We start from the raw sequence: 26058 nt of genomic DNA on the forward strand, positions 1-26058 counted from the left end.
TACTTAGAGTAGTTCTACAGAAACTCTTCCCCCAAAATTAAAGAATATGTTAAATTAAAGAGAATAGTCATTCTGCAAGGCCACTGTAAGAACATAAATGGACCTCATGAATCTAGATGTAAAAAAATTTGAATAAAATTTTAGTTGATTGAGTCCAACAACATGTTAAAAGGACAATACATCATTACCAGGTAGGGTTTATCTGAGTAATACAGGGTAGGTTTAACATTCAGAGGTTAAATGAATTTCCATATTAATAATCTAAAAAAAGAAAAACTGTCCATACATCTATGTCTTAGCAGATTCAGAAAAGGCATTTGATAGTATCTGACATCCAGTCTTTTTTTTTTTTTCTTTAAGATTTTTATTTATTTGAGAGAAAGAGCTGGGAGAGGGGCAAAGGGAGAGAGAGAAGCGGGCTCCGTATGGGGCTTGATCCTAGGAACCTGGGACCCCCATGAACATGACCTGAGCTAAAGGCAGATGCTTAACTGACTGAGCCACCTAGGCTTCCCCCCAACATCAGTTCTTGCTTCATAGAACAGCAGCAGCAAACTAGGAATAGAAGGACAATTCTTCAGCCTGACTGACAGCATCTATGAAAAACCTCCAGTCAGCATCGTAATGATGAAACCATTGCTTTGCCCCCTAAGATCAAGAACGGGACAAGGATATTCATGCTTTCCACTGGAGGTTCTGGCCAGTGTGGTTAGGCCAGATAGTGAAATAATAAAATGCATTCCAGTTGGAAAGGAAGAAGTAGAAATGTCTTTATTTACAGACTATATAGAATTTTGTCTTTATAGTCAGTCAGGTGTTGGAGCAGAATAAAGTCCTGCAAAGGACTCAGAATTGACCTGACCACCCTTCCTTAAAGTTACTTGAAGATGTTTTCCACTCAAGTAAGGAGTAAACGAGGAGTGGGGAGAAGTAGAGGACCATAGAAGGATAAAAGGAACGACCCTCACACTGGTCAGCACAACAGCTGTGTGGCAGGCCTAGAGGACCCTCTAGGTCAAAGCATAAGGAGCAGCCCAGGAGACCTGAGAAGCTTGAAGACCAGAGGGCATTCAGGCCGGAACAGTTGAGGTTCTAGTGAATGAAGACAGAGAGGAGGTTACAGAGGTGAATACCTGCAGGAGAGACAGCCATCTGTAAAGCAGCCAGGGTGCAGGGGTGAGGCCTACTGAAGTGCAGCATACGTTGGGCAGTGTAGTAAGAATGTAAGAAAAAATCAATTTAATGTTTCAGGAATTTTTTCTAAAAGGGCTCGGGGAGTGAGGCAGTGCCTACCTGGAGAAGGAATATGGGCCAAAGAGAAGGGTATTCTTGGTCTGGCATGTTGACTTATTTATAAATGCTTCTCACTTATGCTGCGATCATAGAGCCAACTCTGTACGCAAAGTGTGAAAGGAGAAATGTAGCTGACAGAAGGTTGGGTGTGGAAGTTAGATGACGGGCAGTCTGGACTTTTTTTCCTTTTTTTTTTTTTTTTTTTTTAAAGATTTTATTTATGTGAGAAAGAGCACAAGCTGGGTGGAGGGGCAGTGGAAGGAGGGACAAGCAGACTCCCTGTTGAGCAGGGAGCCCAACGTGAGAGGCGGGATCCCAGGAAACCCAGATCATGATCTGAGCTGAGGTCAGATGCTTAAACGACAACTAAGCCACCCAGGTATTCCTGGGCTCTTTTCTTGATTTCTTTCTCTTTCTTTTCTTTCTTTTCTTTCTCTTCTCTTCTTTCCTTTTCTCTCTTTCCGTTTTCTTTCTCTCTCTCTCTCTTTTTTTTAAAACTCCTCTTTTTTGGTAATGATACAGAAGAAACTATGAACAGCCTATTTGATAAAAAATGGACACAGTAAACTCTTTTGCCTGAGTACAGCAGGGAGAACAGAAAGGTGTCTCAATTTAGGAGTGCCGGTGGTTTTGTGAGACGGAAGTTCTGTCTGGTGAGGTTAGAGGAGCCTGATGCTCAGTGTGGGCAGAAGACTTCTTTTGGGGACTGTTTTGCAGGGAGAAGTCTTAAGTCTCTCTAGGTGGAACACAGAACTGAAGGAAACAGATCAAGTTACTGACATAGGAAATGGCAGGATCACAGAGTAGTTAAATAAGGAGAAGGTTAAGTCCTGTCAGGTGTGGGTGTCTCCAATGCACACAGTTCCGAGTGGTACAGAAGTCAGTCACTGGAAGTGCCAGGGCTAGAGAAGAGTGTGGGAAAGACATACATATCTATCCACGATCAAAGGCTAAGTAGCAGCCTCTGAGTTGGGACGAGTGGTCAGCTGTGTTCTGGAAAGGTGTGTGTTGGTCATTGTTCCTACATTGATCTTCAGTTGGTTCAGGGCAGGTGATGTGCTGTGGGACAGCAAGTACCAGGCAGTCTGTGCTGCATAGACCCAGCCTGTGTAGACATTTGTTGACTAGCTGCCTTTTTCTCAACAGGCGTGGTGTCTGTCTGTTTTGAGGGAGACAGTGATGGTTACATCAACTTGGTGGCGTACCCTTATGTGGAAAGTGAGACTGTGGAACAGGATGACACACCAGAGCGGGAGCAACCTCGGCGCAAACACTCCCGCCGGAGCCTGCACCGGTCAGGCAGTGGCAGTGACCACAAGGAGGAGAAAGCCAGCCTGTCCCTTGAAACCTCCGAGAGGTAAGGGGGTGGTGAGCAGGGCCGAAGGACATGTGGTCCTAAGCAGCACAAATGCCCAAGGCCTCTCTAGAGCCCCGATACACCCCAGGGAAGTAGGGCTCAAGGTTGGGGGAAGATGGCTGGTGTTCTTTGGCCACCCACCCGGGCGTGTCACATCACCCCAGTGATGCTGCCTTCTGAGGATCGATGGAGCTCGCCAAGAGAGAGTGAAGGTCTCTCAGCTCTTTGGAAGCAAGGACTCCCCGCCGTTCGTGCTCTGTGTCCTCCAGCTTTGTCATTGTCTCACATGTGAGATTGAAATGCTGTAGTCCACGGTGAGGTTGCATCTGCTTTCTGACCTGTAGGATTGCCCAAGTGCAGTGAGAGGGTGTCCGGACTAGTGTTTTTAAGAGTTCTGGAAGAGGTTCTTTGACCTCTCTGAGACACTGAGGTCAGCTCTTAACCCTTTCCCTGCACCTAAAATTTAGTTTATTGCATTGGAAATTATTTTCCTTGTAGGTTAGGAAAACAGTCTACAAATAATTATGTTTCTGAATATTTTATGCAAAAAATGTGAACTCCCCTAGGATGGCTGTCATCAGAAGGACAGGCAATAAAAGTGTTGATGAAGAAGATGTGGAGAGATTAGAACCCTCTTAAATGGCTGACGGGAATGTAAACTAGTACCGCCACCCTGGGAAATAGGTATTTGACAGCTTCTTAGAAAGTTACACCCATCCATTCCACTCCTGGGAATAGCAGCTGTACGAAGAGAATTGAAAAAATACATTCGGACACGGAACTTGTGAAGAGATGTTCATAGTAATGGTAGTCCTAACAGCCAAACAAAGTAATCCCAGTGTCCATCAGCTGATGAATGGATGAATAAAGGCTGACTGTTATTCAGTCATAAACAGGAATGGCGCACTCATACGGGCCACAATGGGGATGAACCTTGAAAACCTGTGCTAAGTGAAAGAAGTTAATCACAAAAACCATGTATTATGGGATTCCATTTATAGACAGTGTTTAGAATAGGCAAATGCACAAGACAGAAAGCAGGTTAGTGGGTGCCAGAGACTGAGGGGGAGAGGAGACAGGAAGTGACTGCTAATGGTGATTGTTTTGGGGGTGATGAAATGTCCTAAAAATTAGATAGTGGTGATATTTTATAACTTTGTGAAAATATATTTTTTAAAAACCCACTGAATTATTAAAAGACAAATTAAACTAAAAATGATGTGAGCTTCCTGGAACAAAGTCAAGTCAAAATAGTATGATTAAATTACTTTATATTTAATTTTGGGGCTCCTAGCTGGTTAGTTGGTAGAGTATGTGACTCTTGATCTCGCAGTCGTGAGTTCAAACCCCATGTTGGGTATAGAAATTACTTAAAAAAATTTTTTTTAAGTATATTATTTCACTCAAAACAAAGGTTTATTGATTAAGATCTGTGATTCAACTTAGAAGTTGGTTTTGGGACTTTTCTTAGCTGTAGCAGCACATAGTTTAACTCTGACATCACATCAGTTCAGCAGCACATGCTGTGCACCCTGGCTCGTGAAGCTGTGAGCCTGGGGCCTTCCAGCTCTCCCCGCTCCCATCGCTGGAAGAGGACATACTCACATGGAGGAGCACAGAACCCCACGAGACTCCGGCTGAGTGTGTGATGTGTCATCTCCCGTGTCCTCAGCCAGGGGCCCTGTGTAGCCTGCTCTGCATCTCTAATGCAAGGAGAGGCCTTCACACCCATTGAGGAGGGTCTCCAAGTGTTAAGTATTCTCGTGGAAAATAGACTCCAGTCTGCAGAAGCACTTTTCAGGGCTTCCTTGTCATTCCCAAAGGGCTTCCTCTTCACTGATGATTGTGGGACCCAAGCTTAGTGACAAGGAGTGCTCCCCAAGTCCTCAAGCCCATAGCTGGCATTGATGCCTTTCCCTCAGCGGCTCTCTAGAGTGGGCTTTCTTTTGTTCTCTAGAGATACAGAAGTTGCTTCATGAATCATCTGGTGAAAAGCCAGTGTACATAGAAAAACATCAAAGTAGACCTGCGTCTGACTTCAGTTTGCAGGAGCTCTAAGTTACCTCCAGGAGTGGGGCTTGCTTCTTCACCAGAGCCAGAGCTGTAGCACCAAGGCTGAGGCCAAGAGGCATGGGGAGAACTTATTTGGGTTTCCTTGGCGGATGAGTAAACCTTGTTGTTTCTTTTTCTTTTTTCTTTTTCCCTCCCTCCCTCCCTCCTCCTTCCCTCCTTTCTTTCTTCCTTCCTTCTTTTCTTTTCTTTCTTTCTTTCTTTCTTTCTTTCTTTCTTTCTTTCTTTCTTTCTTTTCTCTCTCTCTCTCTCTCTCAAATTTTATTTGTCAGAGAGAGCACAAGCAGCGGGAGTGGCAGGCAGAGGAAGCAGCAGACTTCCTGCTGAGCAGGGAGCCTGATGCGGAACTTGATTCCAGGACCCCGGTATCATGACCTGAGCCAAAAGCAGACTGAGCCACCCAGGCATCTTCACCTTGTTGTTTCTTAAAGGGGATCACAAAAAAGGCATTCATGAATGGCCTCAGCCGTGCCCTCCCCAGGAGGACATGAGTGTTTGGTCATGCTGAGAGGCATCGGTGGCTCCTCTACTTCTGGTTAGAAAGAATGGGAATGGCTGCCCGTGTCTCTCAGCCACTTCACCCAGCCCGCCCAGCCACCCTGTCAGGGAGCGTCTGCATTTCCAGTACATACTGGGCCTGGTGGTTAGCTCAGTCCTGCGTAACTTAGCGCATCGGCAGTGGTAGGAGAGGACATTGGCATCTGATACCGCTGCCACGCTTCGCTGCTGCTCTGAGCTGTGGAGCTCTGCCATTTCCTGGGTCTGCGGCCACCCCGGCACGCAGACATTGTCAGCATGTGCTTTTTTTAGATCTTACTAAAAATTTGCTTGTAGGAGCACCTGGGTGGCTCAGTCGTCAAGCCTCTGCCTTTAGCTCAGGTCATGATCCCAGGGTCCTGGGATCGAGCCCCGCATCGGGCTCTCTGCCCTCTCCAGCTCCCCTTCTTGTGTTTCCTCTCTCGCTGTGTGTCTATCAGATAAATAAATCTTTAAAAAAAAAATTTGGTTGTAGACGTGGACACAAACAGAATGGCTGCTCTTGTCCTCGACAGTGGCATCCCAGGCTCCACCCTGTATTTATTAAGTACAAAACTGTGCATTCATCAATTTTTGTATTTTTTAAAATTGTAAAGTACACCTATCATTTTATCATTTCACCTTTCATTCAGTTGTATTAAATATATGCACGCTCTTGTGTAGCCTTCATACTGTCCATTTCCAGGGTTCCTTTTCATCTCCAGCAGCAGCTTCATACCTGTTCGATAGCTCTCCACTCCCCTTCCCCGCAGTCACTGGCAACCGCTGTTCTCTTTTCTGTTTCTGTGAATGTGCAGTTACCTTAGACGAGTGCATTCCTACAGTACTCCTTTTGTGTCTGGTTTATTTCCCTTAGCAAGACGGTTTTAGCAAGAGTCCATCCAGGTTGCCTGTGTCAGAATTCCCTTCCTTTTTATTGCCAAATGTTCCTCTGCGGTGTGGGTATGGCACACCTGGCTTTTCCATTCATGCTCTGATGGGCACTTGGGTTGTTTCCATCTCTCGTTTATGGTAGTGCTGCTGTGAACAGAGCGTTGAGTTTCTGTTTGAGCTCCTTTTTTCAGTTCTTTTAGGTACATACCTAGGAGTGGAATTGCTGGATCGTATGATAATTCTACATTTGGTGTTTTTGAGGAACCACCAGACTTTTTCACAGCGGCTGCACCATTTTGCAGTCCCTCCAGCAGCGTGTGGAGGTTCCAGTATCTCCACATCCTCTACAACACTTGTTCCAGTTGATTTTTTCGAAGCCTTCCTGATGGATCTGGAGTGGTATCCTCATCACATAACTTGATGCCAAGAGTTATTTTTGAGACCGTTTTCAGAGACACACGTATAAATATACTCATGACTCCCTTTCAATGCGTTCATGCATCCGGGACCCCTGTGCCACCCTTCAGCAGGGGCCATGGGTGGCGGATTAGACCTGATCTAGGCCTCCTTCACCCTGTGCACCGAGACTCCAGAGGGTGACTTGTCTGAGCCCCTCGGCATTGTGTCCTGTTCTTCCTTCTTAGCTCCCAGGAGGCAAAGAGTCCGAAGGTGGAGCTCCACAGCCACTCGGATGTCCCTTTCCAGATGCTGGACGGCAACAGTGGTCTGAGTTCTGAGAAGATCAGCCACAATCCCTGGAGCCTGCGCTGTCACAAGCAGCAGCTGAGCCGCATGCGCTCCGAGTCCAAGGACCGAAAGCTCTACAGTATCCTTGTTATTAAGGCTTCAACAGTGCCCTCTGCTGGGACCATGGGTTGGTCCTGTGTCAGGACACCTTCTAGCACCAGGCCCGTGGCCCTCTCTGTCTGGGAGCACGTCTTGCTCTCATCATCCTTTTTCATAGGCTCATTGTCCTTCTTTGTTTTATTGACACGTTTTCTCCTGCCTTTCCGAACTGGTAAGCCTGAAGCTTTAACTTGGCAGTTCAGAAGAGTGCTGTCCAGCAGAACCTTCTGGGACAGTGAAGGTGTGTGTATCTGTGTTTAGTATGGTAGCCACTGGCCACACCCAGTAACTGAAACATGCTTGCTGACTGAATTATAGAATTAGAGAATTTTGCATTTATTTAAATTTAAATGGCTAGATGTGCTCAGTGGTTACTGTATGTATCAGTGCATGTCTAGAATCAGGGATCTGCATGTGTGTGCGTGCATGTGCACACACAGTTTCTCCCTTCCTAAAAAGTAATTATGACAAAGTGGCTATGATAAAGTAATTATGACAAAGTGGTAAGTGGGTTTTGTTTTTGTTTTTGTGTTTTGTCTAAGATAAACACCATACCTGAACAATATGTAATAGTCTTTAAGATGGTAAAAGTAAAGAAGTATTATAAAATGCGAATTCTGGTGATCGTTTATGGTGATTGAAGCAGTAGACTGTGAAGAACTAATACTGAGAAACTGAGGGGAAATGTGCTGAGCCCTCTCTCTTTACTGTTTTCAGAACTGTCTTGAGGGAGGAAGTGTTAACGAAGCCCATTTATAAATGAGGAGACTGGAGCACAGGGGGATTAAGTGCTGTGCCCAGGCCTGTGAATGGCCAAAGTAGGATTCAAGAGCCTATGCTCTCTGGCACTGTGAGGTGTTCCTGTGGCCCTTTTAAAGTTTTATTGCTACTTTTTATAGGTTATAGCAGGTGATGAAATTAATTAAAGACCAATTTAATGGTTTTCTGTAATTTATTCTTTATAAAGAATTAGAAGATGTTAATATGTTCATCGTCAAGTGATGCCAAGTATCTTACCATCCAAGATCATGTGATTGCTTCTTGTCCCCCAGTATGGAAGTGAGGTCCAGGCTGTGGTCCCGATGACTTCTGACAGACATGACAAAGCTGTACCTTTATCCAAGATGGTTGCAGACAGTAGATGTAAATGAGGACATGTGTATAAATGTCAGCCAGCCAGGACCATAGTGGCATTTTAAGCAGAAGGTTCTAGAAATACCAGGGACAAGTTTAAATATGTAGTCTACTGGTTTGAAGTTTAGTCAGAAAAAGGCAGGATAGAAATTAAAATCCACCTTTTTCTAAGATTCCTATTCAGGAATGATAATCCTGATTTCTCATGTTTGTAGTAGTGCTGCAAAGATGTCTTCCTTATTTCTTTTAGACCTGGGTGGGGTGTGACTTTTGTAGGACCTTGGTTTACTGCTGGTGCCAGGGATATATGCGAATCTTCCAGGTCTTCTTTAGTTTGTTTGTGCAGGACCGAATAAAACAGAAAATAATTGATGGTATCAGCATATTTGGCATATATATATATATCACAGAATATTTTTCAGCCATAAATAGGAATGAAATTTTGTCACATGCTACACACAAATTGGATAAAACTTGAAAACATTTTTACTAAGTGAAACGGCCAGACACAAAAGGACAAATAAGAAGCGTCCAGAATAGTCATATTCCTAGAGACAGAAAATAGAATGGTAGTTACTGGGGGTGGGGGTCTGAAGAGGAATGGGAGAGGTGGGTACAGTTTCTAGTTTTTGTTTGGGAAGATGAAAAAGTTCTGGTGATGGTGGTTGCACAGTTATGTGAATATGCTTAATGCCACTGAATTGTACAGTTAAACATAGTGAAAATGGTAAATTTTATGTTATGTATATTTTGCTACAATAAAAAATTTTTGAAAAGAAGGAGTAAGCCAGTGGTGTGACATCTACATTTGAGAGTTTGTGAGGTGAATACAGATCACATTAGAAGAGAATGCCCCTTTAATAGAAAAATTTGGTCATGGCTTCCTGGCTGGGGCTGGTGGTGAGTGTGGCTGTTAATCTCCTTGACCATGGCCCAGAGTTCCTCTTGCTTGAGAACGTGGTGCACCACTTCAAGTACCCCTGTGTGCTGGACCTGAAGATGGGCACCCGGCAGCACGGGGATGATGCATCCGCGGAGAAGGCGGCCCGGCAGATGAGGAAGTGTGAGCAGAGTACGTCAGCCTCACTGGGTGTCAGGGTCTGTGGCATGCAGGTGAGTTGCCCCTGGTGAGAGCCTTGCTGCCGCCACCTGTGGGGCTTGGGTGGCCCACGTACCTGCCTGCTCCCCCTGCCAGGTGTCCTCCTGGCCCACAGTGGTCCAGAATCTCCTCCGAGAGGGTGAGTCCCAGGAGCCTCCACAGGGTTCCCTGACCCCTCTTGGCCTTGCCCTTTGACCTTAGTCTGGGCTCCAGATCCAGAGCCTCTGTGAGGGCCTGTGGCCTTGACACTGGGATGAGTCAGACTGGTCAGTACTTTCCAGACAGTGCCTGCCCAGGCCACCTGAAGGTCATCAGACTTTCAGACTCCTGGTGCTCACCCGCTCTGTCTCCTGGGCTTTCAGGTGTACCAGCTGGATACAGGGCATTACCTCTGCAGGAACAAGTACTATGGCCGCGGGCTCTCCATTGAAGGCTTCCGCAACGCCCTCTATCAGTACCTGCACAACGGCCTGGACCTGAGGCGTGACCTTTTTGAGCCCATCCTGAGCAAACTGCGGGGCCTGAAAGCTGTGCTGGAGCGGCAGGCCTCCTACCGCTTCTACTCTAGCTCCCTGCTTGTCATCTATGATGGCAGGGAGTGCCGGGCAGAGTCCTTCCTGGACCGCCGGGCAGAGATGCGTCTCAAGCACCTGGATACAGGGCTCTCTGAGGGGGCGCCGCCCTGTGGTCCCAGCACCAGCCCCAGTAGCACCAGCCCTGAGGCTGGCCCCTCCTCTCCACCCAAGGTGGATGTCCGCATGATCGACTTTGCACACAGCACGTTCAAGGGCTTCCGGGATGACCCCACCGTGCATGACGGGCCGGACCGAGGCTATGTGTTCGGCCTGGAGAACCTCATCAGCATCATGGAACAGATGCGGGACGAGAACCAGTAGGCCCAGCCCTGGGCCCCCAGAACCCCTTCCTCTCCACCCGCAGGCAGGGACCATTGCTCTGACTGAACTCGCCGTGAGGACACACAGACTTGCTTTTAAAAGGGTTATATTTCTCTTTGGTGTAAACTAAAAGAAATGTTTTTAGCTGTAGCCTGGAATCCGTATATATAAAGTGAAGGAGGGCACAACACACATCCTTTCAGCCAGGCTCCTCTAGCTCTATGGCTCTGACTGCTGTGTCCAGGCTGACTTAGGAAGGAAAGGGTGCCCCTGGTGGATGGGCTCGGCAGCAGGGACAGGGTACCCTTGGACATTGGTTTCTCTTGCCTAGGTCTTTGGCGTCTGTGGCTGCGGGGTCTTGCTGGTTTAGGGTGAAGCCCTGGGCTGGTGCAGGGCCCCTCTGTGCTCACTCATCCCTTGTTCCTTACCAGTAGAGGACTGGGTGCCCATCTGTTGGGGGACTTTCTAGTCTGGTGGCATAGACATCAGCCAGCTTTTTAACACATGCCCCCCAGGTAGCACAGGGCCAATTGCACATTGCTGGACCCGTCCTTGGTTCTGACCTTGGCATGAGGAAGCTGGGCTGAGACCAGCTTATGGCAGAGGGCAGGCCCTGGGATCCCCAGGCACTCTGGCACTTGAACCTGCTCCTCTTCCTGCCTGCACACCCCAGCCAGCCTTTCTTATCAAGATCCCTTGCCTGAGGAAGCCACTCCTTCTTGCCCCACTGAAGGGTACCTGCTCTGTTTGCCGAGGAGAATCAGTGTCCCAGCAGGCCTCAGGGCCTCCGGTGGCTCTGGCCTACACAGTATTTGCAGTTCTTGTGCTGTGGGTGGGAGACTCCTTCCTCTAGCTTGGGCAGCTGTGCTGCCTCTGGATAGGCTGCCCTTCCCAGGGCTCAAGGGCTGTGGTCCGCTCAGGGTGTCACCTTTCCCTAGGCTAAGCTCGAGGCAGCAGCCCACGGTGAGGAGCTCCAGTCTTGTGAGGGAGAGCTTTAAGCTTATGGGATCATGGGGACATTATTTGGACCTTGGGTTGCAGGTATCCAGATTCTGCTAATGAGTTTGGTCTCATCAGTCCTGGGATCCATCAGTCTGTCCATTTGTCCATCTGCCAGCCCTTGTCTCTTGGGATCTTTTTCCTGGGCTGTAGCCTTGTTTATTAGTAAGTACTGATTTGTGTCATGCCATTTCTGAGGTGAGCTTTTGCCCCTGTGCCTGTTGTCAAGGGGTGCTACCTTTCTACAAAGAACTGGTAGCAAGTGAATTGTAGGAGGTGTTTCCTGGATGACCCAGCACCTTCTCTGTGGGCCTGGCGTGTAGCCTTGCCCCACGCTGACAGTGGTACAGTGAAGGTCCAAGGGGGTGACCTTTCCGGTGGTTTTAATCATTTTTGCTGCTGGCCCTAATGGCACAGAGATCTGCCACCTCAAACATGTGGCCAGGAGGTGACACTGTACTCATCTAGCCATTGACAGGGTTAGTGCCCTCACCTCTGAGCTTAGGGCCACTGTCATTGTCACTTTGGGCATGTCTTTGGGCATTAAAGGTAAGCCTGTCAGCCTAAGAGGCCTTGGAACTGGTGGACTACTTTGTGAGTCATTAGAGATGCAGCTTCACACATTTTAAATGGGCTCCTTGATGGATCCCATCTCTCTCTCGGCCCTCTGATCCTGGTGCCAGTGGTGGGCAGGTTCCCATTCCTTGGGGCTGGGAGGGACAGCTTGCCTGTTTCTGGTCAGTAATGACCATTTTTCCTGTACCATTCTGTGGCTTCAGCCATAGGGGTGGTGGCTCTTCATTAGTGTAGACTCATTTCCTGGCAGGGCAGAGGCTAAGACAGAGTCAGGGGCCACTTGGGACCCCCTTTAGTTGAACCTCTCCAGCCTGGGGATGTGCTGTGCCTCCTGAGTTCCTATGTTTTGGGAGCAGATGCTGCCTTGTTCTGCTCTTCCTAGTGAGAGAGACTATATCCACTATCCAGTGTTTTCCTGGCACTAAAAAGAGCAGAAGGGCCTGAGATTCGCTGCTGCTCCATCAGGGCAGGAACCCTTTTTTCAGCACTTTTGATATTTGGAGACCCAGCTCTGTTATCTGGTGGGTGGTGGGCATGTGTGTGCGTGCACACACACACACACACACACACACACACACTGCCTCTACTTTTTTTGCCTGCTCCTTGCCAGAGAGCCCTGTCCCTGCCAGGCTCTGCCTTCCCAAACCCCAACTTGGGACCAAAGTGCAACGCGGGATCACGGGTTGGGGCGCTCAAGTGACCCCTCTCTCTAGTGCTTCCCTGGGCCAAGTCGACACCATCCCCCTGGGCTAGTTGGGGGGGTGGGACCGGCGGTGCTTAACGAGGAAGGGGACCAGTGTAGCAGCTTGCCAGGGACCCCAACCCTCCCTCCACACCGGGGCCTGTGCAGTGGATGTAGGGGTTGCCCCAGGGGCCAAAGGCCTGGGCTAGTTCTGTAGCCGCTGCTCACTCGCACACATCTGGCCACGTGCACGCCCCCTAGATGCAGATTGCTTGGAACTTTAAAGCTGTTCAATTTGGTTCTGTTATTGCCGATTAAAAAAAAAAGTTTTAATGAGGAAAAATATGGAGCACCCTGGGAAGGACCTGGTTCCTTTACTTCTCGGGGAACTGTGAGGCCTCGCCTCTAGGAATCGCTCTCTACTCTACTTTCCTGGAAGCCTCCTAAACCCGCCCACGCCGCCCGAGGCCTGCCTCCCTTCCACTCTTGGCTCCGGCCGCAGCTGGGCCACCCGCGTCTCCTCGGGACCTTGCGTGCGGGGGAGGGGTGCTCGGGCCTTGGACCGGGTCGCCCCTTTCTGTGCACCTAGCGCTGCCCGCCCCGCTTGTGTCTAAGGTCGTGTTATGTCAAAATAAAGCCGCTAGAAACTGACGTGTGTCCGCGTCTTTGCTGTCCCGCGGCTTCCAGGACACAGGCCCTGCCCCACCGCGGCTCCCGTCCCTCCGGGGCGGGGCCGGAAGCGGCCGTGTGGTGGCCGACCCCGGCACCCGTCGGGAAGGAAGCCTCGCCCTTGGCGCCAGTTCCGCCTTTGGATCCGCCAATGGTTAGCTGACCCGCGGGCCCGGGGCCCGGTCCCCATGGCAGCCGGGCGCGCCCGGCCTCTTATTGGCTACGTCTGCCGGAGAGCTGCGTTTCAGCGCCCCGACGTCGGCGTCCGTGCCACGTAGACGGCCGCCGATTGGCCGGCTCGGGCTTACGTCACCGCCCGCCTAGGTCCGGCCTGACTTCGGGGCCAGCAGCCCTCCGTCTCTCGTCGTGTACTGCTGTGTGCTGCCCCGGGCCGGCGTCGGAGTGGACTGGGCGGCCAAGGCAGAGCCAGAGTGGGTCAGTCTGGCAGGCGAAGGGCGTGGGGCCGGGCATGGCGGCGGGAGTGTGTGGCTGGGCTCCGCCGGGCGAGCCGGCCGCGGAGCCCGGGATTCACTCTCCGGCCGCCCGCAGGCGCGATGAAGGCACTGATCTTGGTGGGCGGCTATGGGACGCGTCTGCGGCCGCTGACGCTGAGCATCCCGAAGCCACTGGTGGATTTCTGCAATAAGCCCATCTTGCTGCACCAAGTGGAGGCGCTGGCCGCGGTAAGACCCCGAGGGGTCGGTGTTGTGGTGGGACCTGGCAGGAAGAGGGACGGCTAGCACTTGGGGGTCGCGAACGCCCGTACCTTACGGCTGAGCCCTTCTGTCGGCGGGCGCTGTTTTGTCCAACAGGCAGGCGTGGACCACGTGATTCTGGCCGTGAGCTACATGTCTCAGGTGCTGGAGAAGGAAATGAAGGCGCAGGAGCAGAGGGTGAGGCTCAGACTTTTGACCTTTCTCTTTGCTCCCCGCGCAACCACCCACCCTGGTGGGAGGAACCTGACAGGCGGTTTCTCCCTTCCAGCTGGGAATCCGAATCTCCATGTCCCATGAAGAAGAGCCTCTGGGGACAGGTCAGTAAAGGTCCCTTGGGGAGGGTCTAGGGCCTGGGAAGGGGTAAGAGCCAGCCTGGCTGGGGTCTCCTGAGCCTCTGAGCTCCCACCCTCCCCACCCGCGTCCAGGAAGATGATCCGGTACTTCTCTTCTAGCTGGGCCCCTGGCACTTGCCCGTGACCTGCTCTCTGAGACTGCAGAACCTTTCTTCGTCCTCAACAGTGACGTGATCTGTGATTTCCCCTTCCAAGCCATGGTGCAGTTCCACCGGCACCACGGCCAGGAGGGCTCCATCCTGGTAAGGGACCAGGTCTTTCTTCTCTGACACTCCTGTGCCCCTTGCCCAGCCTTTCCCACTGCCCAGTTTTTAACTGTCCCATTGGGTCATTGGTGCAAAGCTGTACAGTATATGTCTTTAAGCATTGGGGCACAGCCCCCTAGACTGGGTCTGAGTTCCTCCTCCGCTCAGGTGACCAAAGTGGAGGAACCCTCGAAGTATGGTGTGGTGGTATGTGAGGCTGACACAGGACGCATTCACCGGTTCGTGGAAAAGCCACAGGTGTTTGTGTCCAACAAGATCAACGCAGGAATGTACATCCTGAGCCCCGCGGTGCTGCGGCGCATCCAGGTGTGTAGAAGTGAGCTGCGGGGTGGGCTCGGGTAGTGTCCCCACCCACGACCCTGCTCACAAGCTGCCCACTCCCACAGCTGCAGCCTACATCCATTGAGAAGGAGATCTTCCCTGTCATGGCCAAGGAGGGGCAGCTATATGCCATGGAGCTGCAGGGTGAGGCAGGGAGGCCACAGGGTAGGGGTGTGGTGTGGCCGGGCTGAGCCCCCTGATGCATTTCCTCCCAACAGGCTTCTGGATGGATATAGGGCAGCCCAAGGATTTCCTCACCGGCATGTGCCTCTTCCTACAGTCCCTACGACAGAAGCAGCCTGAGCAACTGTACTCAGGCCCTGGCATTGTGGGCAACGTGCTGGTGGTAAGCACCCTGCCCAGCCCATCCTCCGCTCCCCTTCTCAGGCTTGGGAGAGGAGTGCCTCACTTGTATTCTCCCCACGGTCCTTAGGACCCGAGTGCCCACATCGGCCGCAACTGTAGCATTGGCCCCAACGTGAGCCTGGGCCCGGGTGTGGTGGTGGAAGATGGTGTGTGCATCCGGCGGTGCACGGTGCTGCGGGGTGCCCGCATCCGCTCCCACTCCTGGCTCGAGTCCTGCATTGTGGGCTGGCGCTGCCGCGTGGGCCAGTGGGTAAGCCTGGGGCCTGGGCCGGGTGGGGGAGGGCCAGGGAAGGCGTCTTGCCCCGCTGACCAGGCACGCCCCCTCCCCCCGAGGTGCGCATGGAGAACGTGACAGTGCTGGGTGAAGATGTCATCGTTAACGACGAGCTCTACCTCAATGGGGCCAGCGTGCTGCCCCACAAATCTATCGGCGAGTCGGTGCCGGAACCTCGCATCATCATGTGAGGGGATGCTGGGGGCTGGCTGAGTCCCCATTTCCCTGTTGGCAGGGGGCACCCTGGCCTGATACATCCGAAGGCCCTGGACTCACTGTTTATCTGGGAGGACCAGACAAGGCTGAAGGGTTGGGACACCTGCCCTCTCCTGTGGACACAATCTGGCAGGTGCCTTGCTGGGCATACCCCACAAGCCTACTCCCTCAAGAAGGGCCGGGCCAGGGCTGTATGGAATAATAATTTAATGCTCACTGTGGCCCTGACTGAAAGTCGAGCTCAGGCACAATTAGGACACGGCTGGGCTCCTGCCAGTGAGGTTACACTCAGGCAAGGAGGTTGGACATGGCAGGGGGGTCATGGGAACAGGGCAAGGGGAGCTCATAAATAGGGCCCAGCCTGGGTCTGAGTTCAGGGGTGGAGGCTGCTGCTCTGTGGGCTAGGCGGCCGAGGAAGTGGTGGTACTGGTGCTCGCCGTCTTCTCCCAGTCCTCTACAGACACGATGGTGGCTTTGCAGAAAAAGCAGTCCTTGTTGTTCATCAGGTGCTGGTTGATGCAGGCTCTACAACAGGGGAGGGGAGGAGGAAGACGGCCTGAGTACCCTTGCTGCTTCCGCAGCTCCCTATATCCATGGGACCCACTTACTTGCAGGACTTATGGCCACAGGGCTGGAACACAGCAGAGATGGGGTGAGCATAGCAGATGGGGCAGAGGTCTTCCTCGCTGGTGGGCTGCAGGGAGCAGAGTACAGGGTGGGCTGGGGATGGTCACCCAGACAAGCAGACAAAAGACTATACCTAAACAGCGTGCACAGTTGTGCCAGCATGTATGCAGGGGCATACACCTGGGTGCCGTGGTGCCCACTCACCAGGGAGGCAGCTGCTGCCTGGGCAGACGCGGAGGTCAGGTGTGCCAGCATCTGTTCCACCTGAGCCAGCTCCTCGGCACTGATGTAATCTGTGTCTGGGGGTGGTAGCAATTGTCAGACCCAATGTGGCCCTAGAACCCAGTGCCTCTTAAGCACCACAACTTGGGGATTTGCTCTTGAGACTCCTGATCTAGCCCAGCCCCAAATCCCTGACCCACCCCTGGCACACTCACAGCTCTGCAGGGAGAAGCGCTTCCGGTCAGGGGCAGGCAGGGCAGTGCCAGGGGCAGGGGGCTCTGGCTGCCCCAGGAGATAACATATAGAGCGGAGCTGGAAGCAGGGATCAGCAAGGAGCACCGACGTGGCTCTCTCTGTCCTAGTGGGAGAATGGGGGTAAGGACAATCAGAAAGCGGTACCTGCTGGAGAGGCAGGAGTGGTGAGACAGTCCAGCCCACATCCCTGCTTTTCACTTCCTGTCCCCCACCGCCCACGTCTCTCATCCTAGATCCCAGTAAGAACTCCTATAGCCTGGGTGCCAGTTTAAGGGGGTGACCAGCAGATGACGAAAGCCCGCCTACTCCTAATAAACACTAACTCTCCAAAGAAAACAATAAACATCACTAGCAGCTTAAAGGACTGCCTCCCAGGCTTCCCCTCCTACTGTTAACGGGGTAGATGGGCACCGCAAAGACACTGGTTAAGCACAGCCTGGGGCATTGGTGGCGGATTTGCGCCCCCTATGGCGGCCACATGGGAACCTTGGTCTCGGGGAGGAGGGGCTTCTTCGCCTCCTCCCAACAGGAGCCAATGGGAGGCTGAGGCCCCGCCCTCCTCCAGGAGAGTATTTAGAAGCTGACCAGCGAAGCACTCGGAGAGCTGGGGAAGCCGGACCAGGGAGTACTGTGGGGAAGGCTGGCCCCAGATCCGGACCTGGAGCCGGGGAGCAGGGGCCGTTGGTGTGCGGGGCGGAGCTCACAGCTAGCAGAAGTGGGTGAGTCCCCGTGCTGGGTCCCTCACTGAGCTGCCCCGGTCCCAGCCCCAGCAGGCACCACTATGGCCTGGCTGGTGCTGCTGGGTGCACTGCTGTGCCTTCCGCGCGTAGGGGTGGGCAGCCTGGGCGCGGAGGGCTTCGTGCCCTCCGCGCCCCATAACTGCCCCTACAAATGTGTGTGTGCCGCCGACCTGCTGAGCTGCACGGGCCTGGGGCTGCAGGATGTGCCGGCTGCGCTGCCGGCCGCTGCCACAGACCTTGACCTGAGCCACAACGCCCTCCAGCGCCTGCGCCCCGGGTGGCTGACGCCTTTTGCCCGTCTGCGCGCCTTGCACCTGGGTCACAACGAGCTGGATGTGCTAGGTCGCGGAGTCTTCACCAATGCCAGTGGCCTGCGGCTGCTTGACTTATCATCTAACGAGCTGCGGGCGCTGGGACGCCACGACCTCGAAGGGCTGGGGGCGCTAGAGAGGCTGCTCCTGTTCAATAACCGACTGGCGCACTTGGACGAGCACGCATTCCGGGGCCTGGGCGCACTCAGTGCACTCTACCTGGGCTGCAATGAGCTCTCCTCTTTCTCTTTCCACCACCTCCACGGCCTGGGTGCCACCCACCTTCGTACGCTGGACCTCTCCTCCAACCGCCTGGGCCACATCCCCGCCACTGCCCTGGCCGCCCTGCCAGCCTTTCTCAAGAACGGCCTTTACTTACACAACAACCCACTGCCCTGTGACTGCCGCCTTTACCAGCTGCTGCGGCGCTGGCACCAGCGGGGCCTCAGCGCCGTCAGTGACTTCACCAGGGAATACACGTGCCTGGCTTTCAAGGTGCCTGCATCCCGCGTGCGCTTCTTTGAGCACAGCCGGGTCTTTGAGAACTGCTCAGCCACCCTGGCTCAGGGCCTGGAGCGGCCAGAGGAGCAGCTGCATGTGCAGATGGGTCGGTCCCTGAGGCTACGCTGCAACACCAGCATCCCTGCTCTGCGCGTCGCATGGGTGTCCCCAAAGCAGGAGCTGCTGGTGGCCCCGGGGTCCCAAGACGGCAGCATTGCTGTGCTGGCAGACGGCAGCTTGGCCATCAGCAATGTGCAGCCACGGCACGAGGGACTCTTCGTGTGCCTGGCCGTTGGGCCCCACTTGCACCACAACCAGACGCACGAGTACAACGTGAGCGTGCACTCCCCGCGCCCCGAGCCTGAGGCTTTCAACACAGGCTTCACCACCCTCCTGGGCTGCGCCGTGGGCCTGGTGCTCGTGCTGCTCTATCTGTTCGCACCGCCCTGCCCTGGCTGCCGCCGCTGCTACCGCCGCACCTGCCGCTGCTGCCGCCGCCGGTGGCCCCGGGCACCCAGTCCCCTCCAGGACCTGAGCGCGCAGTCCTCCTCGGTACTCAGCACCACCCCACCCGATGTGCCCAGCCGCAAGGCCAGTGTCCACAAGCATGTGGTCTTTCTGGAGCCGGGCAGGAGGGGCCTTAATGGGCGTGTGCAGCTGGCCGTAGCCGAGGACTTTGATCTCTACAATCCCATGGGCCTGCGGCTCCAGGCTGGCTCTGAGTCCGCTAGCTCCACGGGCTCTGAGGGTCTGGTGATGACCTAGGCTGCCCTGGGCTCAGAGCTAAGCCACCAACCACCCACCGCTTGCCCCGCTCCCTGCTGCTGCCTGGAAAACTGCCAGATGCTAGTGGGAGCGCTGGGCTTAGTCCTCCAGCCTCCCATGTGGCCTCGACCTCAACTACATCAGCCCCCTCACTGAAGGAAGGGCTGGGCTCCCCACCCTGTCTCCTGCTCTGCTCTCACACAGGGCCCAAAGGCCACAAGCCCTCACCTGTTGGTGCCCAAATGTAGCACAAGGCCTGGACCTGGGGCCATCTGTAAGAGCCCTCGCGTTAGAGCCCAAGGCACACCCTTAGGGCCGAGAAGCTATCATGCAGTCATGGCGAAGAACTGAAACATAACCATCTCCCCCTTCCCAACAGGACAGGAAGAGAGTGGGCCCATAGGGGAGGAGAAGGAGTGCTCCAAAGACCCAGACCCCCACCCAGAGCGGAAGAAGGAAACACATACCAACATCCAACCTCCTTCAAGCTTCACAACTCCATGCAGTCTGATGGGCAGGCAGAAAGCAGGCAAGGCTCTTCAAGAGAGCCCCCTGCCAGTGGGCCTGGCCTGAGCCCCAGCCAGAGCAGCTCCTCCATCTCTGGCCAGAGACATCCACAGGCCACTCTGAGGGCAGGGCCTCTTCCCATAGGCTTACCAGACAGCAATAAGGGGCACCATGGCCTGTCCCCCAGCTTTTCAGCAGTAAAAAGCCTGCTGAGCATGGCCAAGATGGGAAGGCTGAGCCAGAACTCGCTGTCCCTGGAGGGTAGAAGCCTCTTAAGGGCTGGCACTGGTCTCAGTATAGTGGCTGCGGCAGTGCCCTGGTCTTATACTCATCTTACCACCCACCGCAGGGAGGCAGGGAAGAGGGGTCTGAAACCCCTCCTGTGTGGGTGCTGAGCTGGAGGCTCCTACAAGCATCCAGGATCCAGCTGTCATGGAGTTCCTTAATAAAGGTGGTACATGCTCATTACCGGAACCTTTGTGAACACAAGTAGCAGTGCGTGTCCTCAGCCCCTGATTCCAGCAGTGGCGTCCCTACACTGCACGACAGCACCCCACCCCTGCCTGAAGCATAACGGCAAGCTAGTGAGGTCCCCGAGTCTTCTACTCCAAGCCACGGCTGCTGCCACCTAGAGAGTCTGTATGCATCTCTGCCTCTGGGCACCACCCCCACACCCCACCTCAGAAACCCGACACCAAGGCTCACTGTAGAGTTGAAGAGACAGGCCCTGGCTGGCCCACTCCCATCAGCCACACCAGCTCCCAAGGGCCTAGGAGCCTAACACTCACCCTGAGGCTGGGCCATGCACCAGGAGTCGCACCAGGATGCCCGTCACAGCAACCAGAATGGGGTAATGGTCCACGCTCTCCAGGCCTGGGGGGAAGGAGGAAGGGAAGAGCTGCCGCATGCTCCTACCACAGGGGGTCAGGGCCCACCTGGCGAGCGCCAGCACCCCCTCCCCATCATCCCAACAGAAGGGCAGGCTAAGCCCCGGGGTTGCCAGGCCTGGGTGTCCTGATGCAGGATGGACAATCAGGCATCACGGCTCCCAGCAGGGGAACTGAGACCTGGGATATGCTGGGTGAAGGGCACTGGATCCTCACCAGGCAGCCGCAGGGTGACCACACGGTCAAACAGGTTCCTTTCCGCTGTCACCCGGTTCAGCACCTGGTTTAGCAGCTGTGAGGGCAGGAGTCCATTGGTGGGTGTCTGGGTGAGCTCGTTACCGGGGCATTCCTAAGGGGTCCCCCCACTCCCTGCCCCAAGGGACACACCTGTGCGAGTCGCCGCAGCAGCATCTCGGAGGTAGGCCGGGCCCAGTCAAGGAATATCTCGGGCACCAGCGTGATGGTCATCTCCAAGACACGCAGCAGGCTGACTGAGAGGTCAAAGCAGGTGGCACACACCTTGAGCTGCCGGCTGTCCACAAAGTTCCGCTCTAGGCGCTCAGCGGCCTGTTGGATCTGAGCCACCGGCAGGGGCAGGTGGTGGTCAGTGGCCTGGCCATGCCACACATCACGCCGGCTCCAATGCAATGCCCCAGCCCATCCGCCCCACCGTGACCCACCTCCTGGATCATGCCGATGAACTCCGAGAAGGCCCAGTTGAGCTGGTTGAGGACGCTGTTGAGGAAGCTGGGCGCCACATCGGGACCCTCCCGCAGCAGCTCCGCCATGTGCTGCTGAAGCAGGGTAGAGGGGCAGGGCTCTGTGGGGGCAAGGGGAGGCAGCATCACTGGGGACTCCAGTCTAGGACTCCTGCCTGTCCTGTCTACCTCTGTCCTCACTTGCTGGGCCATTGGTGTAAGGACCAAAAGCTCCCTGAGAATTCTCAGGTCATGAAGGCGAGAGGACAGGGTCCAGCACTGTGTGGGGTCTAGAGCTAAATCTGTCCTTCCATCTGCTGGGCAAGCCGCAGGCTGAAATCTTTCCCAGCCCTGCACATCCCTGCGGCCTAGAACTGCCCCCCAGCCTACCCCCAGTGAAATCTCAGCCACATGCCTTTCAGGAAGGGCTAGATGCAGACAGGGTGACTGAGACCCTCTCCTCACTCTTATCTGGGTCGACGTCCCTACTGTCTAAACCTTGCCATTCTCTCCTCTCCTCTCTTCTCTGCTGCCCTTGGCCTGGCCTTGGCATATGGCCGAGGTGGTGGGTGCCAAGTCTGGGATGACAGGGAGCAGTAACCAGAGCCCTTAGCCGCAGCCGGGCTGGACACCACCCCCGCCCCAGCCCCATGCAAATCAATAGTTCCGACAGCAGCCGGACAAGTAACTGGTCCCACTGCCACTCTCCATTTGCAGCTCAGTTCCACCTGCAGGCATGACCAAAACAACGGGCAATGGACTTCACATAAGGCAATCAGCCTCTGGGGACCCCTTCACATGAAAACCCTGCCCACGAAGACAGAAACACGCCGCATGGGCCAAGGACAGCCACCCTGCGGGGTGAGTGCAGTGTGTGGCAGGCAGACTGCAGCTGGACCACTCTAGTCCTGGCCTAGCTGAAGGTCCTCAGGTTCACAGAGCTCTGGTGGACCATGGCTCCTGGAGAGAGAGCAAAGCCTCTGCTCCCAACGAAGTGCCCCTTCTCCTGGAAGCCGCACAGGCACCCCGCCAGTCTGTGCCTCTGCCTTGAGTCAAGTATCTAAGGTCTGGCACCAGCAGATGGCAATGAAGGGGGAGAAGGACATGGTGCCGGGGCCACGCTGGAGGTCAGAAGCTGGTTTAGGGTCCTCACTCTGCATCAGCTGCCCACAGCCTGGGACCCAGCAGAGTTTTTGGGCCCGAAGGGCAGACATGGGACTGGGAGCTGGGGGAGTAGGCTCAGTGCCCTTGGACAGAGAGGAAGCCGGGAAATGGAAACCACAGAGGGCAGAGTTGGGGCCTAGCATGAGTGCAAGAGAGAGGCTGGAAGATGGGAGAAGAATCCTAGAGGACCCAAGAGCAGGGGTCCAGGGCCCCCAGGGTAACCCAACCTGGCCACTCACTCTGGAGGCTGGGCAAGTTGGCATCCTCAGGTTTGGTTTTTAGCAGGTGCGGCAGTCGTGTGTAGCGGTACCCGAACCCACAGCCCTGCGAGGGAGGGTCCGGTGGGTCAGTGGCGGGTAGGGCAACCCTCCCCTCCACCCCACCGTGGCCACCACCACTCCAGCCGGGCTTACCCTCCAGAGCCGCACCAGGATCCAGTTGGTCTGGGCCCAGGGCCGCTGCTCATAGGGAGCCAGGAGGCTCCTCACCATGGCAACACGCCTGTGAGGGCAAGGGGTGATGGGCAAGGGGTGAGGCCAGGTGTGGTACGGTGTGGGGCAGGTCGTGTGCCTCCCTGCCCTGACCCGCACTCACTGCTCCTCAGGGATCCGCTCCACAGCCCGCAGGGAGTGTGGGTAGCACACGTAGCTGGCGAGCGCCTGCATCAGCGAGTCACGGATGTCTGTTGGGACAGGCCATGCCTCAGCAGGTGCCTGGCATGAGCCCTGGCCCCCATGCCTCAATCCCACCTGGCCGGCATTCTGAGCAGGAAACAGCCGGCCAGAGGGCTGTCCCATCCTTGCCCCTTGAGCCCTCTGCAGGGCCCCTCACCGGTGCCCACGATGCGTGTGTCTGCAAAGTGTTTGGCGAGGATGGCGGCCAGGCGGGTCAGGGTCTCTTCATAGCCTGCAGGAGGGGAAGGAGGGGCACTTGGCTGTGAGTGGCAGCTCCGGGGCCAGGGCAGGGCAGGGTGAGTGGGCTTGGGCGGTGGGCTCCGGTGCTGACTCCGGAGCCAGTCTGGGCCCGAGCTGTCATCTAGGGACTTCGGGCATGGCATTCACTGACTGTGAGGGGCCATCGCGCAGACTCACTGTGCGGGGAGGACGGTCCTGCAAGCCTGGGCTCAAGCCCATTGCAGCACACACTTGATGGCTCAGCAGTCAAAGCCCCTTGGGCACCCACAGCTCCGCCTCTGAGGACAAAGCCTGCACCTAGGCCTGGGGCGGGGCAGGGGACAGGCCAGGCGCCGACACTCCACAGCCTGAGCCAGACATAAACCACCAAGCCCAGCCTGACCTGGTCTGCGAGAAGCCCAAGCTTTATACATGGCCTCCAGCCGAGCACCCCGCTTTGCTGGGATCTGTAAACACAAGCCACATCCCAAGGCCGGTCCCGGGGCACCAGGTGTGGCCAGCTGGCTCCAGACTACAGCGACACCAATATGGAAGTTTGAGCCGGAGTGGGCCCCCACCCTGGCACTCCATTTTGTCTCCTTCCTTCCTGGCACCAGTACCGGGGAGGACCTGTTGGCTCTGGGGCTATAGTAGGGAGTAGGGCTCCTCACCAGGTGGGGCTTTTGCAAATGCTTGTCCACCACAGAGGGGAGGAGAACAGGGGCTGCCTCCCCTCCTCCCTCCACGAACACGCGTGCCGTGGGGCTAGGAAGGCTCAGCACAGGGCTCGCCTCAAAGGCCTCCTTTTCTGTCCCCTCCCGGCCTGGACAGCCTTGTCACCTGGGAGCTCCTCCATGCTGTGCACGGGGCCGAAGTAATTCTTGAGGGCGCTATAGCTGTTGATGGCCACGCTCAAGTAGAACTCCGGCATGAAGGCGAAGAGAGAACCCGTGCGGTCGCCGTGCTCGATGGTCCGCAGGCAGACGCGCAACAGCCAGTAGATATCGAGCATCTTCTCCTGAGGGAGGCACAAGGGGTGCTGCTGGGCTGTTTGTGGAGAGGGTCACAGCGGGCATGGCTTGGGCCAGGGACCAGGAAAGGCCTCCATGTTCCCAAGTGGGAGCAGTAGCTCAGGAAGGGCAGTCACGTGCTCGGCAGACAAGGGTGCGCCCCGTGCTCGAAAAGGGCAACGCCCCAGCCTAGACCAGAATTCTGGCTCGCAATTTAAAACAGTACAGGTTTTAGGAGCGCCTGGGTGGCTCAGTCAGTTAAGTGTCCAACTCTTGCTTTCAGCTCAGGTCATGATCTCACAATCTTGAGCTCAAGCCCCAAGTCGGGCTCTAGGCGGGGGAGAAAGCAAACCACCTGCCAAAGGCCCTGTTCCCCACAGGATGGATCCCACATAGTCTATGCCCAGGAGGAGTCACCAGCCAGGCCGCAGGCCAGACCCAGACCATCCCCATGTCTTGGAGCTGGAGCATCTGGACTTGACTTCAGTTCTGATGTGCCCCCAAACCTAGGAACCCAAGGAGAAGATATAAGCAGGGGTCAGAGGGTACACCTGAGCCAGGGGGCCTGCAGAGAGCCTTCTGGCACAGAAGGCCAGAGAAGACCAAGTCTGAGGGGGGGGCTGGCACTAATGCACCCAAAGGACCACTGTAACGGGGGTGGAGATGTTTCTGCAAAGGGGGCGGGGCACTTGAGAGAGACCTTGCAAAAGGTCTATTTCAGAGTGGAGTGAAGGAGGGGCCTGTGCTGGGCCAAGAGTGAAGGGAAAATGAGGAGCTAAGACACAGAGAAGGAAGGAAGGAGTGGCTGATGTAAGCAGATGCAGAATCAGGGAAAGGCATCACAGGTTTTTCTCTTAACTAATGGGAGGAAGTAAGTGAGAAGGAGGCCAGAGTGCGAGCACTGAAGATGGAGAAGAAAGCCAGCAGTTCGACATGATAAAGGGTTTTTATGAAAAGCCCACAGTGAACATCAGACTCAATAGTGAAAAACTAAGAGCGTTTTTTTCTCCGATTAGGAACAAGACAAGGATGCCCTCTTATGCTACTTCTACTCAGCACAGTACTGGAAGTCCTGGCCAGAGCAATCAGACAACAAAAAGAAAGAAAGGTATCCAAATTAGAAAGAAAGGAGTAAAATTATCTCTATTCACAGATGACATGATCTCGTATGTAGAAAACCCTCAAGAATACACACACACACACACACACACACACACACATTAGAATAAACGGATACAGGAAATATGCAGGGTCTGAAATCAACACACCACAGTCAGTTGGGTTCTTTTCTTTTTTTAAAAGATTTATTTATCTGAGAAAACGTGCATGCACAGGTAGGGGCAGAGGGAGAGGGAGAGAGAATCTTAAGCAGACTCCACGCCCAGCCTGGAGGGCTCCTCAGGGGAGTGATCTCAGGACCCTGAGATCACGACCTGAGCTGACACCAAGAGAGAGATGCTTAACTGACTGCCACCACGCAGGTGCCCCACCAGCGGTGTTTCTATATGCTAGCAAGGAGCATTCCAAAAAGGAAGTCAAGAAAATAATTCCACTTACATGAGCATCAAAAAGAATGAAATCAAGGTATCACTCTAACCAAGGAGGTAGAAAGACTTGGACACAGAACCGTAACATGTTGCTGAAAAATTTTTAAAGACCCAAATGGAAAGACGACCCATGGGTTGGAAGACTTGATATTGTTAAGATAACAATACCCTCCAAAGCAAACTACACACTTAATTCAACTCCTATCAAAGCCCAATGGCATTCTTCTATAGAAACAGAAAAATCTATCCTAAAATTCATATGGAGTCTCAAAGGACTCAAATAGCCGAAACAATCTTGAAATAAAACAAAGTTGGAGGGGCGTCTGGGTGGCTCAGTGGGTTAAAGCCTCTGCTTTCGGCTCAGGTCATTGATCCCAGGGTCCTGGGA

General features: G+C 54.3%; 4 protein-coding genes across 11 annotated transcripts in view; 3 read left to right on the plus strand and 1 right to left on the minus strand.

The window, feature by feature from the left end:
* Positions 1-13013, plus strand: part of IP6K1 (inositol hexakisphosphate kinase 1) — a 61758-nt gene extending 48745 nt beyond the window's left edge. For 3 of the 4 annotated variants that reach the window (XM_004760629.3, XM_013060477.2, XM_045079840.1), the window contains 4 exons: positions 2440-2650; positions 6775-6956; positions 9048-9223; positions 9572-13013. In XM_004760629.3, the coding sequence (XP_004760686.1) occupies positions 2440-2650; positions 6775-6956; positions 9048-9223; positions 9572-10105 (1103 nt within the window). In that variant the 3' untranslated portion in view covers positions 10106-13013. The remainder of the gene's footprint in view (positions 1-2439; positions 2651-6774; positions 6957-9047; positions 9224-9571) is intronic. The other variant, XM_045079848.1, reaches the window with a different exon arrangement.
* A 313-nt stretch (positions 13014-13326) lies between these two features.
* On the plus strand, positions 13327-15764 carry GMPPB (GDP-mannose pyrophosphorylase B). Its single transcript, XM_004760631.3, has 10 exons — positions 13327-13466; positions 13581-13714; positions 13844-13924; positions 14016-14064; positions 14200-14342; positions 14514-14672; positions 14753-14831; positions 14906-15033; positions 15121-15303; positions 15387-15764. The coding sequence occupies exons 2-10, from the start codon at positions 13586-13588 to the stop codon at positions 15516-15518; spliced, it is 1083 nt and encodes a 360-aa protein (XP_004760688.1). The 5' UTR covers positions 13327-13466; positions 13581-13585; the 3' UTR covers positions 15519-15764.
* The window catches only part of RNF123 (ring finger protein 123), a 30534-nt gene continuing 20209 nt past the window's right edge, over positions 15734-26058 (minus strand). For 4 of the 5 annotated variants that reach the window (XM_045079736.1, XM_013060468.2, XM_013060470.2 and 1 more), the window contains 12 exons: positions 23954-24131; positions 23052-23126; positions 22815-22902; positions 22634-22721; positions 22460-22544; positions 21039-21178; positions 20746-20934; positions 20575-20650; positions 20260-20344; positions 16608-16750; positions 16152-16469; positions 15734-16068 (listed from right to left, as the gene is read on the minus strand). In XM_045079736.1, the coding sequence (XP_044935671.1) occupies positions 16046-16068; positions 16152-16469; positions 16608-16750; positions 20260-20344; positions 20575-20650; positions 20746-20934; positions 21039-21178; positions 22460-22544; positions 22634-22721; positions 22815-22902; positions 23052-23126; positions 23954-24131 (1488 nt within the window). In that variant the 3' untranslated portion in view covers positions 15734-16045. The remainder of the gene's footprint in view (positions 16069-16151; positions 16470-16607; positions 16751-20259; positions 20345-20574; positions 20651-20745; positions 20935-21038; positions 21179-22459; positions 22545-22633; positions 22722-22814; positions 22903-23051; positions 23127-23953; positions 24132-26058) is intronic. The other variant, XM_004760644.3, reaches the window with a different exon arrangement.
* AMIGO3 (adhesion molecule with Ig like domain 3) lies at positions 17149-19936 on the plus strand. The gene has a single exon (XM_004760641.2). The coding sequence runs from the start codon at positions 17429-17431 to the stop codon at positions 18962-18964; it is 1536 nt and encodes a 511-aa protein (XP_004760698.1). The 5' UTR covers positions 17149-17428; the 3' UTR covers positions 18965-19936.

Source organism: Mustela putorius, unplaced genomic scaffold (assembly GCF_011764305.1).
Source record: "Mustela putorius furo isolate JIRA1106 unplaced genomic scaffold, ASM1176430v1.1 tig00000095_pilon_pilon_pilon, whole genome shotgun sequence".
Lineage (NCBI taxonomy): Eukaryota > Metazoa > Chordata > Mammalia > Carnivora > Mustelidae > Mustela > Mustela putorius.